The 13,796-nt window shown below is 38.5% G+C and overlaps 1 protein-coding gene across 1 annotated transcript in view; it reads right to left on the reverse strand.

Moving 5' to 3' along the window:
* Positions 1 to 1,444: 1,444 nt before the first annotated feature.
* LOC149782858 (uncharacterized) overlaps positions 1,445 to 13,796 on the reverse strand; it is a 34,862-nt gene continuing 22,510 nt past the window's right edge. The window contains exons 3-5 of the mRNA XM_089934392.1: positions 7,258 to 7,972; positions 5,371 to 6,090; positions 1,445 to 2,432 (exon numbers count right to left, since the gene is read on the reverse strand). Coding sequence (XP_089790518.1) covers positions 2,402 to 2,432; positions 5,371 to 6,090; positions 7,258 to 7,972 — 1,466 coding nt within the window. The 3' untranslated portion in view covers positions 1,445 to 2,401. The remainder of the gene's footprint in view (positions 2,433 to 5,370; positions 6,091 to 7,257; positions 7,973 to 13,796) is intronic.

Here is a 13,796-nt window from a genome sequence, read left to right on the forward strand (position 1 = left end):
GATGCAAATGGTCGCCGAGACTTCTCGTAGACCTTTTAAAGATGTTGTCTAGTTTATTCCGATTTTAACTATCTCTACCCACTTGATAATCAGTTTCATAACTTTACACAGAATGCTGCTTGTATCGACAAGTCAGTCCTTCAAGGTGTCGAGTTTCAAGAATTACACGTCATCATTTAGAAGATGCATGGCCTAACGTCGATTTCCCAGAACAAGTTTCCTTTTTAAAAGCCATACGATAGACAATTGTGGTGAGTGGGGCACTTTGAGATGTACCCGTTGCTAACAGTTTGACCTAAGTTAACTATATATTTCACTTCTATATAAAGGATACATGTCCATACAGGACAAGTTGTGGTTTATCAAGTGGATTTTATAAACAGGTATAAGTTACAACTATTTCTCAATTTTGTTAGCAACTTAAAATTTACGTTTTTACTATAGAAATTTGTTCAATAACAGAACTTGCACGGTTTGTGTTGAAATATGTAGTTTATTTGCAAGGACTTCTCCTAGTTAGAAAATTAGTGGGCCGTCTTAAAGGAACAATTTGGCAATAGCTAAGATAAGCAATAGAACCGCCTAATTTGAATACTCACGGGAAGTCTGATGTGCCAAGCAAAACAATTGCCATTGTTAATATGGTCTTATAGGGACCATTTAGAAACTAGGGTTTAAATGTTTAATTCTTTTTTTGTGTGCAAATTTACTAATGCGACCAATCCCAGGGATGCACTTGATAGTTGTCGGATGATACTGTAAAATTTACTTCTAGATGTTTACAACGGACTGAAATGTTTAACATTCCCTATTTTGCGGAACTTGTCTCAATATTTTAAATGGGGGGGGGGTACCTTTTAGATACCTTGTGTGTAGTCATAGGTTGGATGAATAGTACATCAGCACTAATATGATAGATTGGGACATTGAATATATTCTCTTCATATAAACACAAAGGATCTGGATAACAATAAACTAGTGGATCAATCTATGTACGACCGGTGCATTTTTTTTATTAAAAAAAAATTAAAGGCTTCCTGACAGTACTTCTATATTAAAATTTTAAATAAATTTGAGCTTCCTTTCACACAATTACTTGGAAAACGAACGACAGTTATTTATGATTCGACTTTCCAGTTTTGATCTTTTAAAACAATTTACTTTTGCATTGAATGATATTTTCTGTTTGTGTCTGTAGTCTTATAAAAGATACTCGAGATACAATCCCAAAGTGCAGAAATTAATCTGTACAATATTAAACATTTATTGACCGTGCTAATATATCAATGATATAATAACATACTGCAAAATAAAGGTACGTTACCATTTATTTAACAGTGTAATTACGAGGCTGTCGACACATATTCAGACATACATGTATGCATCCATCCATACACGTGTCAATACATAGCGGCCTTTACGTGATTAAGAACAGACTTTGTCGTAAGATAACACTTTTTATTAAAATTCAGGCAAATGTACTTTGAAGTGTAGGAAAAGAAAAATATACCTCTAAAACAATCATGACATGGGATGGATATCCAGATATCAGACTGGTATAGTATATGGTTTCCAGGGTAATATGATAATCATACAATGTGTAACCTCGATTTTCAAAATACGCAAGACTTCTGTTTATTTAAATCCATTTGTACATGCATCAACATTAGCCATTGGTCTGAAATGGGTAAGATACTGTTTACTGTTGTAGCAATAAATATTAGCTATAAAAATAATTCATAATCAAGAAACTTATTTTTCCTTATCGAATCAGTTAGCTCGAAGCAATACATTGATTACCAGGCTGCAAATATTATGAATAACTTACAAGAACACGAACTAAATCTGCAGTGATGCCAGCTTTACATAATACAAGGTCCGACATATCGACTCTCGTATTTCCACGTTTACTGCATATCAATTAGAACTCTGTCAATCTCGCTATATTTGTTCAAAACGAGGTTACACATGCCATTCACGCAATAAAATCCAGTCCAAGTCATAAAACCAGGGAGGGAGAAACTCTAGCTGCGTAATCATTAATCGCTTCAACATACAGCAAAAACTTTTGCTTCACGGCATATAGTCTCTGCAAACACGATGGCATCATTGTCAATATGTTTAATCTCCCCTTTATTATTTTCTAATGCAGCTCGCTGTTTGCCAGAATAATAAAGGTAGAGAAATCCTTCCAACCCGACCCTCTCCGCATCTCTCTAGTCAGTCAAGTGTACATGTGCATTGCCTCTATTTCCTGAACTTGACACAGAAAGCTAATTGCGACTTATTGGAAGCTTTTGTTGTTGTTCTTGCTGCTGCTGCTGCTATTGTTGTTAACAACTGATTCATTACTCTTCTAAATTATGTAGTCCAAAACGAAAGCTGACACAAAGAGAAATATCTAATGCATCTTCTTTCCCTTTCCAGAAGTACTGCAGAAAAATATAATTAGTGACATAATTAACATTTGGAAATTGCGTGCCTCTAATTCTTATTTTGCAAATGAATTGATAACCGCATTGAAAGGCATGTAAAATGAAGTGTAATCCGGAAGATATCTTAATATGAAATACATCCCACTTTTTATGTGTGTTCTGTGGCGTTTACATGATGTGCAACCACCTGACGTAAATTACAGTACTATTCTACTAAAAAAAAATCACATTTCATTATTCGTTGGAATTTTTTAAAAAATGCGGTTGATTTCTGTATTAAAGAACCGTTTCTGCTGTAAGGTGTTCTCCAATTATTGTGCTCGTTTTTCTTAAGCTTACAAGTTACTTTTTTTAAATATACACGATAACTCTTGGACTTGTTATGTAACCCTAGTGTATTCACTACCAATCCTCTATTTTCAACTGAGGTGAAAGGATACCATTAAACAATTCATTTTCTCTCCTCTTGCCTTTTTGGGTTTTGGATACTGGATACAATGAATAAATTTGTTTCATCAGCAAAACGTTAGGTACAAAATATATAATTAAATTAAAGCACCCTTTCTCTTCAAAACAAGCGATTTATGTAGAATACGGTAACGGTTTGCGTTGATCTTCTTCAAAAAGTCTTTCAAGTGACCCTGAGAAGTCAACAGCTTTAGCACAAATCCTGGAAACCATTCATTAATCGAGTTTAATACTGAGATTTTAGGTCAGCCAATCACACAGAACATTACTTTTGAAATGTCACTTTCGACTGATTGAAAAAAAGAAATTTTCGTTATCACAAAGATCAGATCAATTGGTATCACGCGAGAATGGACGGACAAGACAAAAATAAACGATAGCAAATCTAAGTCTCATTAAGTTACGAAATTGCTGGAAATCAGAAACGTAATATTTGAAACCAAAGAGTCGTAATAAAAAATGGTGTTTTATTGCATAGGAATGAGATAATATAAAATCCATTACAGTCTATAATGTTGCTATCAAAAATAGTGTTTCTCAAGCTGTATATATATTTGTTACAGTAAGTCTCCACAAGGACAAACAGCAAGAAAGGAAATGATTCACTTTTCTGCACACTCCTTTCCTCAGAAAAGCTAAGTGTTTAATTAAGTAAAAATGTTAATTCCAGTGCAAATGGTGGGAAATGTAGACAAAAAAACTAAAGAACTTAAAAATCTAGAATAGTTGCACTGAAACACACGGTAATTCAAATCACATTGGTCAAGTATTGGAATGCTTTCGGGTGTTGGAAAAGATGGTTATCACATACAAATGGATGCTAAGTCATATAGATGGAAATCGTATCCAAGGATACAAAGACAAGTTACACGTAAAGGAAGACCCTGCCTTCGTTGTTAAAATTCGAATTGTCGAAATAATAACATTAAAGTCTCCCAACTTTAGTCATGCACATCGATCGTTACAACGTATGTATGTAAACTGATATTTCTCTGCAATAATGCAGATTTTTAATAATTGGCTAGTCTTTATTAAATCTTTATTACTTCAAAATTATAAATACTGATTTATCTTTTTTGATTCCATGGCATAACTGGGAAAGAGCAACGTAATGCCTCAATTCGAGATGTACATTATTACGTGTTAGTTTTCTTTGAACGTTGAGCAATAACATTGTTTGCATTTTATTTTCACTTGGAACAAAAAAGCCACCCTAACAACGTTATTGGTAATCATTTAGTCATTTCGATACAGGGTCTTCCCAACTATGTTGTTTTCAATCGCAAAATCTCCAGTAATATTATCCAAAATATATTAATATCTGCCTCACGGCACAACGGTGTGTCAGTGTGCACCAATGCCACTTCGAGTGTCCTTGGGCGGGATTCGAGAACAATGTTCTAATGGTTCTTCTCGCTCTGCCACAAAGAACATTACTCGAGAACCAACACCACCATCATTCTTATGGGAGTAGGTGTTCGTCGTGAAACCCCATGACAGGTCGCTCAAACACGGTCTTTTCGTTTGCTTGAAGAAGGTTTGTCTCACTGATTAGTCTTTGTATTTTATGAGCTTTACAAGCTTATCACAGATGATACTATTATTTTTACACTCTGAAAGGCCGTCATGCGGGATGTTCGTTGTTGAATTTTGTTGAAATTGGTCTGGAAGATTATGAGAAGTTGCAAATATTAATTGCTGAAAGAAGATGGGTTTTTTATACTTGTTAGAAACAGCGGCCATAATTCAAGTCGGATCGGAATTATTTGTATAACTTTTGAAAAGTCTTCATACTTGGATGGAGTTTTCAAGTTGTACAAGATTCTTTTTAGCGGACTTTTTAAAGAAAATGTCGATTCAAAATTTGATATTTTTCGCAACGGCAGCAGTTCTTGACATCCTATCAGTATGATATTTAAAAACAAAATTAAAGCCCATCGCTCAACGCCAAATTTAGACCACATCGTTCCATTAGTTTTTGAGAGTTTATAATATCAAATTTGAATCGACGCACAGCACACGACGAAATCCAACACTCTGGGTTAAAACATAAGCCCACTTAAAACTTATGACTAAGTGAGCTAAATACAACAACAACAACAAAACCAAGGCTGACATAGAGGCCAAACTACCTACGCAGTACTATTTGCTGTTCATCAGCACCATCTGTGAGCATCTGTGAAACTCGGTAAGGTAAGTGGATGTATTCATTCATGCTGCTTGCAAAGCGATATCGTGCTTTTCCTAACAATTTTGCGAAGAAATTGCGATTGATGTTACAATAGAAAACTTTGTCAATGTGTTCTTGGACACCTTCCCTTTTCTTAGGAATCAGCACACCTGAGCTAATATGGAATGTATCAGGGATCAACGTGGTCAAGATAGGAATGAAACCATGACAGGAGTACAAGCAAAAGGGATACAATGTTATCACTCAGGTGAAACTCAAACGCCACACAAATTTCACCTGTCTTGTAGATCGGTATCAATTGCTTTCGGATTGACCTTAGAGTGTTGCAACTGACAGATGACCTTGTGCCCTTTAACCCACGCTTCTTTTTGACACTGGACAGAGCAGTACCAGGCTTTCTGACATTTTCCACAATGTGGAAACTTCTTGTCCTCTTGCGCATATTTCCCACAATTGGTACAAATATTAGGACCGTCCCCCTCAAACTGACATCGTCGGCACTGGCACCAAAAGTTGAATGATTTGAAGAGCCATGCGCGTCGAATTTTTCTAGGCATCGTCGTGTCTATGTAGGTGGTGAAAATTTCCTCCCCTGCCTTCACGTCCCGGAAAACGCGCACGTACACCCCAGGACGCCCATCCACCAAACCATCAATAATCTCAACATTATTGTCACAAGCATGGTTTAGACTAGCGTGCAAAGGAAACATTCCAGCAAATGTTGCCACCATTGGTTCTTCTTTCATGTGCTGGAGCAATAACATCGTGGCGACGTCTTCAACTTCAGTCAGGTTTTTTAGGAAGACGTGAACAGGTGTAGATAAGGAGGATGAATATGACTGTAAGTTACATGTTGCTTGATAATATCGAGCGTTGAACTCCTCCTCAGTTATTTCATACTTCACGCCGTCTCCACAATCGCTGAAGATCGCTCGCATCATGTTGAAGACCTCTGGTAATTTGGCCGCAACATTAGACTTGCCAAAGACGATAAACCTAAACGCAAAGAGAAAAAAAAATAAATCGTACGGTTTCCATGTAAAAAAAATTTCATAACAATGACAGTGCCGCTTTTCATGCACAGAAAGAAAGGTCTGTATCTGACAGTGCCGCTTTTCATGCACATTCTTTCAGAGAAAGGCCGGTATCTGAACCCCAAAGTCAGATCAAGCTGATGTAATTTCTTTTTGGAATATTGTGCATGTATTTTAAAATGCAAAAGTGAGATGGTAGTTTTGATTTGAAATAAAAATGACATCAAAAAGTGACTTTCTGTTAAACTTTATATATTTGTAAGGTGTTTTTCCAGCTTTAAAACCTTATTTACCTTCAAGCACTAGTGAGGCATTTTTTCTCCTCTCTGTAAATCTTTTAAAAACAATTTAAACGATACATTATAGGGATACTCTGCTGTACTTACACACAAAAACTACATTTCAACCAGAATTAGAAATGCAGTTCAAACGTACAAAGCTTGTATGGACATTTGCTAGATACATTCAATCATTAGGTCAGTTGTAAAGGTAATTGGGGAGTGAAACACAGGTCTCAATATTGACTTGGACACACGTTTTGTTTTGCTCCCTATGTTTTTTAACATTCACACTCACATGCGATCACTTACTACACATGGAATCCTTGCCTCCGATCGTTCTTTTTAACGTGTCAAAGTCATACACGATCGATTTTTAAACATGTCACACTCACATTCGATGTTTTTTTTTAATGATATCTCACACTAAATCGTATAAAGTTTTCTTTCCTTTTTACATATACTTTACTACTGGCATGTAGGTTTCTTGCATTTTGATATTTATACAAAAATCACGAAGGCAAGAGTGAAAGATGATCTACGACTAGGGTAAAAGTTAAATAATACTACTCAAGCAATAAGCTTTATGGGATTGGTTTATCATCAAACCGTTTCTTATTCTTTAGCAGAAAAGCATAGAAACTTAAATGATGCTTAAAAATGCAAACAGCATCAAATCTAAGAACATTACATATCACAATAATGTATACACAAAACGCTTAGAGAAATGACTTTCTGAAACAGAACTAACTCATTACTACACACACCCCCCGCATAACTAATGTGTGCGACCCTTTACCTTTACAATAGCATTAGTGTTTTGTATGTTTCATGACCAGTTTCCTGCTTACTTTCGTAACGGTGTCTTCGCCATAGCCCAGTGTTCTGCAGCGGGTTGCGCAAGTCCACTCTGTGTCATAAGTCTCTTGGCTTCCATAACGATCATGGCCCACATCCGGGCCATCAGGATGGGGCTATACTGAGGCGCCCATATTTCCTCTTTACTTCCGTCCTTATTCAAACCGTATCCAGCGTTGTCATGGAGATCGTACAATGCGCGCGCATGCACATTCTTGTTTGGACAGATAATCTGATGGTACTGTTCCCAGGCCTCTTTCAGACAGTTTGCGGTACAATAAACTTCTCGCTGACAAGAACATCTCACTGAATGATCCTTTGGCCATTTCTCCTGGATCAGACTTTTCCAAGCTGGATTAAATTCCGCGTATTTGTCCCCGAAATACTCAGTGGGAGTGAGAAGAGACGCAGCACAATGATCGCACGCAGAAACGTCTTTATATTGGAGCAATTTTCCGAGAATGACAGGCTTGTCTTCAAATGCGATCTCCCCTTTGTTTATACTTTTTGTTGCAAAAATACTCCTTCCATATTTCGTGAAATCTACTTTAATAGGGTAATCAATCGTCAAAGGACCGTAGATTCGCTCAACTCTGACCTTTTGGAACAACATGGCCGCTTCTGTGTCTTTCATCTGAGATAAAGAGGTTGCTTTGCGATACCAAAATTCGGAATGAACTGGCAGATCAAGCTGATGGAAAAGTATCCCTAAAAAACATTACACACCATAGTCAGAACAAAATAATGATTGTAATTGATCAACCAAATTGAAAATAAAAAGAAATTCAACTACAGCGAAAAGTGTCAAAGTAGTGTCAATTAGTAAATGTACACAAATTAAAAAATTTTAAACTCCGCTTTTCCATTCCCCCACACCATAGGAGATTACGGCAGACGGATTTATTAGGTAGCCTACATGGGTGTTAGGTACTAAAGCCTTTTATCCTAAATACAAACTCAATTTCCTACAACCACGTTGCGGTATAAATGCGTGAAAATATGTTGGTCGTTTCTACAGTTTCAATATTTCTACGGACGGCAACCTCGATTTTCGACAACCGCTTTTACACATCCAGTTAGTACCATTTTCATTTAGGACAAGTAGTCATTTTTAGAAGACTTTTGATTAAAACCGATGTCATTATGAACATCCATTGAGACATTTTATAGATTTTCAAGACGGCCATCGGTACAGCCATATTGGATGTATGACTGGCATAGTTTTCATTTAAGACAAAACCGGGTAATATAAGAAGTCTAATGGTGAAACCCGTTTGTTTATAAAGGCATCCATTTGGAAGGAGCAGAGATAATAATATTTAGAAGATAGACAACATGGTGGCCATATTGAGGGTTATTCATTTTTATTTAGGACCAACACGGTAAGAACTTTTTCAACGAAAACCACCTGTCAAAATGACTTTCCATTCAGGAGAGGCAAAACTAAGAATTTCAAGCTGACAACATTATAAGACGTCTTTAGGCAAAATCACAATTCTGATATAACCATTCATTCAGAAATAGTGTACCAAGATTTTCAAGCTTGTCACTGTGGCAGCCATATTGGACATCAGATCGGCACGATTGTTTTACGACCAACTATACATCAGAAGAATTCTCCTGATGAAGACATGTCTGATTTTCCACGCAGGTGGAGAAGTGATAACAATTCTTAAGATGGACGATTTTGCTGCCATATTGGATGTCCAAGGAGCACCATTTTCAATTTCAGACCAATTTGACCTCGTATGAAGTCTTTCGGCGAAAACCCAATTTTGATATGACCATCCGTTAGGAGAAGTAGCGATAACAATATTTCCATTATGGCCACTGTGGCTGACATATTGGATTTCCAAGAAGCACGATCCAAACATACAGTGTGCACATAATGGACAGAAAAAGTGTATGGTTTGAGGGACCCTGCAGTACATCGAGCTGTCTCCAAGGCATCGAGGGTCTATTAAAGGCTTCATGACGCCAAGGGGTAGCGGTCTTTGTCAGAATTCGCACGTTGGCTATAGTAGAGCATCTCGTCTGCAAAGAGGGCATGCAGGAGCTGAGCGACATCGCCGACGTAATGCGCAGCGAAGGCCGGGCATTCTGGAAAACACAGAAGGTGATGGCAAGGATATCTACATTTATATATCACGGCCGACCTGGGATACACCGCCCGATGCAAGCTGTACAACAAGGTAGGATCGAACATCGAGGCTAGCGAGGAAGTGAGTTGTTTGGAGGGCACTCGACTGACTGTGCCGACTACCGAACGAGCATTTACAAAAGACATTCTTACACCCAGATGTTCAGGCTCATGGCTACAAAAGAAAATCGAGGTTCCCCTGTACGCATGCCGCCCTACTGTCGGGCTGGATGCAAAGAACACATACGACACTGTGCAGGACGTGCTAGATACCATTTCGCCAGTAGGTGCTCACGAGGAAGTGGGCCTGTGTGTTGTGCATTCGGCGCACAGACAGTGGGAAACCTTGCCAAGGAACCCAACAGCTACGTGGTACTGAAAGACCTCCCAACAACACAATGTATGTGTGGTCTGGAAAGAGTTGTACAATAGACTGCTTTGGCGGATTCCCCACATTTCGAGCAAACGTTTAGCGGGAGGACGAGGATGTCCTGGTCATACTTTTGTCGCTATAAGAAGAAATTATATTTTTTTGTTGAGGTTTAGCAAGTTTCTCAACGCTATATAGGAATAAATGGTGGCCAGTATAACTGGTGTAGGAAGAACCCGGGGAAAAGCCCGGGAAGAACCTCCTACCCACGCGAAGCTACTGGCAGTTTCTCACGAATCCACATTGGCCAAGCCCGAGACTCGAATTCATGCGGGCAGAGGTGAGATGACAGTTATCTATCTTAAAGATTAGACATGATCACAATGTTTGTGGCCTATAGAAAGCCAGCACAAGTATGCACAACACTTCTATCATCCTGATTTTCTTCCAGATTCCCCACACGATGCCTGAGTGTAATGCAGCAATATAGCACAAGCGGTTCATAATTGTTTGACGGCCGCTGCAGAAGATCTCCACGATGTCCGCACAATAAGGATCATCGCCTGCCAGTGCTATAGGGTGCGAGAACCACATAGATGTGGCGCCGCTACACAGAGGTGGAGATGCAGAGAGTACAAGTAAATGAGCAGAACTATCCAAGTTGGAACGATTCCTTTTTGCGAAAAAGTAAAAAGCCAAGAAAGTTGTGCTAGATACTTTGTTGGAGGCTACTGAAAAGCTGAAAGGCGTAGTTGTAGCCGATACATTTACCTGAATTTCATCGGCAGTCTGCGGATATCCGTGAACCGAAATATATGTGGGGTCGAACTCGTGTTGCGTTGTTTAGTGCGTGGTCCAAGACGAAGAATGTGTATTGCGTGACGTCTGAGCAACCAAGGAGATGGAAGCCATCTGAGAAAAGTGCCAATAAAACAGTCGTAGTGGATATTTATAAACGTACACTATCATACCTAGACGGTTTGTGTGCATGTGCCGAAATGGTTCTTTGGTAGGTAAAATAGAGTTGCTCCGTAAGCCCTGCTAGGCAGGATTTTCCTTGGAATTGAAGATGAACTAACTGGTATAACAAAATATTACCAATATTACTCTTACACGCGAGCTGTTAATCATCCAGATAGACGATATATACAGACTCCGGGGAAACCTTTCCGCAGCGGATATACATAAAAGGTTTGGAATTGATACCAACCGCCTCTACAAATTATGGAAACTGGCGCCTTTAAAGTCCCCTTCCAAAATGAAGTAATGCTTGGCTAGCTCTTTTCTGAGCTACAACCCATTTCGAGCAAATTCCGCAATCCACGGCAATTCCAGCTATCCTGACAGCTCCTAGCATGGAAGACGTCTACAACGGGCTTGCCGATCTGGAAGCGCAGAGACTTCCAAATACTACATTGTCGAGGAGCTGAAAAAAATTGAGATCAGGCTTTGCTATATTCAGCCGTGGGTCATCCTGGTATGGAAATGGGTCAAAAAAAAAAAAAAAACATAGGGAGAGGGAAAAGCGGGTGGCCTGCCACTAGCTGGTACGGCATGTTCAGCAGGCAGCGCTGCTGTGAGCTCAATAAACAAAAGGCAGAACTGGTGTATGCAAAAGACCATCCATTTTACATGGCATAGTGCGCTTGTAGTTGTCCCAACGGTATGCGGAGTGAAAAGACGTTTGTCGTGGACTGTTCTAGTTTTATCAACCCATGGCTTGTCGCTGGTACGATTGTCGAAACGGAAAAAATAAGGGCTGCTTGGGAGGAAAGTCATGAATTTTGATATGCATCTTCAAAGGTGGCGATGGAAAATAGACGTTTAGCCTACCAATAGTCAAAATGCTGAAACTATAGAAACGACAAAAAAGGTACCAGTAGATGAGTAGAATGTCTCGCTTGAACGGGAAACGAAGAGTTGTTGAACAGCAAAAACAAAGCCAGCGTCATGGTTGTCGAAAATTGAGGTCGTCAAAGTTCTAATAATATCCTTTTCTTCAGATTTCTTTAATAAGAAAATCCTGTCCCGCAACATTTTGATTTCTCCTGTCTGGAGATCTGTTGCCCGGGGTATTGGTAAAATGGCGACTCTCTAATAGTTTGGGCGGCCCCAATCCCCCTTTTGGCTTAAAAAGAATAAAAGCGTTAATTTACATCTTAATTTACATCTCCTCTAATTAGTTTTAACGTTCATGCTGCTGGGCCGGGCAAGGAAAGTGGCAATGATGGATATAGCTGCATGTTGGCCACTGACGGAACTTTTAAGTATAGCGGAGACACCCCTTTGCACACGCGTGAAAGTAATTACGTTAAAAATGGGACAGAGCAGCTGAAAGTCCGACTGCCTGGTTAAAAAAAACGATGAATATTCACCCTATAAAAGATGTGACGATGCTGATCACATGTTCTTTTGCCGATAAGTTGGCATAACTATTCGTGGTGGGAAAATATAATTTATTTTGGAATGACAGAAAGCAGACATGGTACAGAGTAACGAGGTTATATCAAATAGTACTCCATACGATTTTTGCAAATTAACAACAAATAGGAATAAAAAGTATGAATGTAAACAATGAGCCAGTTTATAGTGGCCATGAAATTTGTTCATGCTATAGCTTCTCACTAAGCCAGTATTGTTGAGTCATCATGGAAACTCAATATTTTATGAAAATACTTTGAAAAAATGTAAAGATGGTTACTGTTCTGTTATGACAAACTGCAAACTGTATCCAAACTTTATAGCAGCTGTCAAAACGTTTGAGACACCTTTTTGCAGACAAATCTCAGCGTAATTCGTCTTGACTACATATGTTTTCATAGTACGGACTATTACTGCTTTTTCAGGTCAATACAATTATGTGGACATTCTTTGCATCGAAAAAACCTCTTTGTGAATATAACAAATGTCACTCGAAGGCTGTAATAGATGAAAAGGAGTTCCAAGAATTGAAGGTAAGCCATTTCTTCCTCTTTTTTTTTCCTGTTTGAAACCATCAGATATTCTACAGCAATAACAAGATTCTCAAAATTAACTGATGTGGTACACATGGTATGTGTCAGATTGGCACCATTTTAATTTAGGACAAAGTGGACATCATTAGAAGTATTTCTGCGAAATTCCATGTTGTAATTATCACCCATTCAAATATAGAAGTGAACAGATTTTTTTAACAGTCGTAGTAGCAGCCAGACTTTGAATGCACGACTGACTGAATTCATTTAGGACCAACAAGGTATTATAAGTCTTTTATTGAAAACCTCATTTTGATATAGCAACCCATTCGGAGAGAAGTAGAGATAATTTTTTCAAGCTAAGAATTTCCATTCAGGAGTAGCAATTACAGAAAATGAAGATGGCTGTTGTGGTGGAGATACCAGAAGTCAGAATGGTACCATTTTCATTTAAGACCATTTGGACATAAGACGTCTTTTCATGAAACTTCACACCAATAAGATTTTTTGTTCAAATGTGGTTGTTTAAGATGGCTATCATGGCGGCCATATTGGAGGTCAGATTGGCATCGTGATTTTTTTAAGACCAGTCAGACATAAAATCTTTTAGTGAAATCCCCATACTGTCCATTTAGTAGAAGAAGCGATATGAATATTTATAGATAACTGTTGTGGCAGCCATTTTGGACGTCATTAGATTTGCATCATTTTCATTCAGGACCACCAAATAGACTTTTAATCAAACCCAACGTCGATACGGCCATCCATTCAGGAGAAATAGCGATAATCACATTTTAAAGTGGCTGCCATGTCACATTGGACGTTAGATTGGCGTCATTTTCATTTACGACCAACTAGACATCATGAGAAGTCATTTCATGAAAACTCAATGTTGATATGACCATCTTTTCAGGAGAAGTAGCGATACAAAGATTTCAAGATAGAAGCTGTGGCGGCCATACTGGATGATCGAGCAGCACAATTTTCATCTGGGACCACTTAGACCATGGAATGAATGCGTGTGCAACGTTTCAAGATGATCCTCCAAGTAGGATGAATGTTACGACT

This window comes from Sinohyriopsis cumingii, chromosome 15, assembly GCF_028554795.1.
Source record: "Sinohyriopsis cumingii isolate HCF-2022 chromosome 15, ASM2855479v2, whole genome shotgun sequence".
NCBI classification, from domain to species: Eukaryota; Metazoa; Mollusca; class Bivalvia; order Unionida; family Unionidae; genus Sinohyriopsis; species Sinohyriopsis cumingii.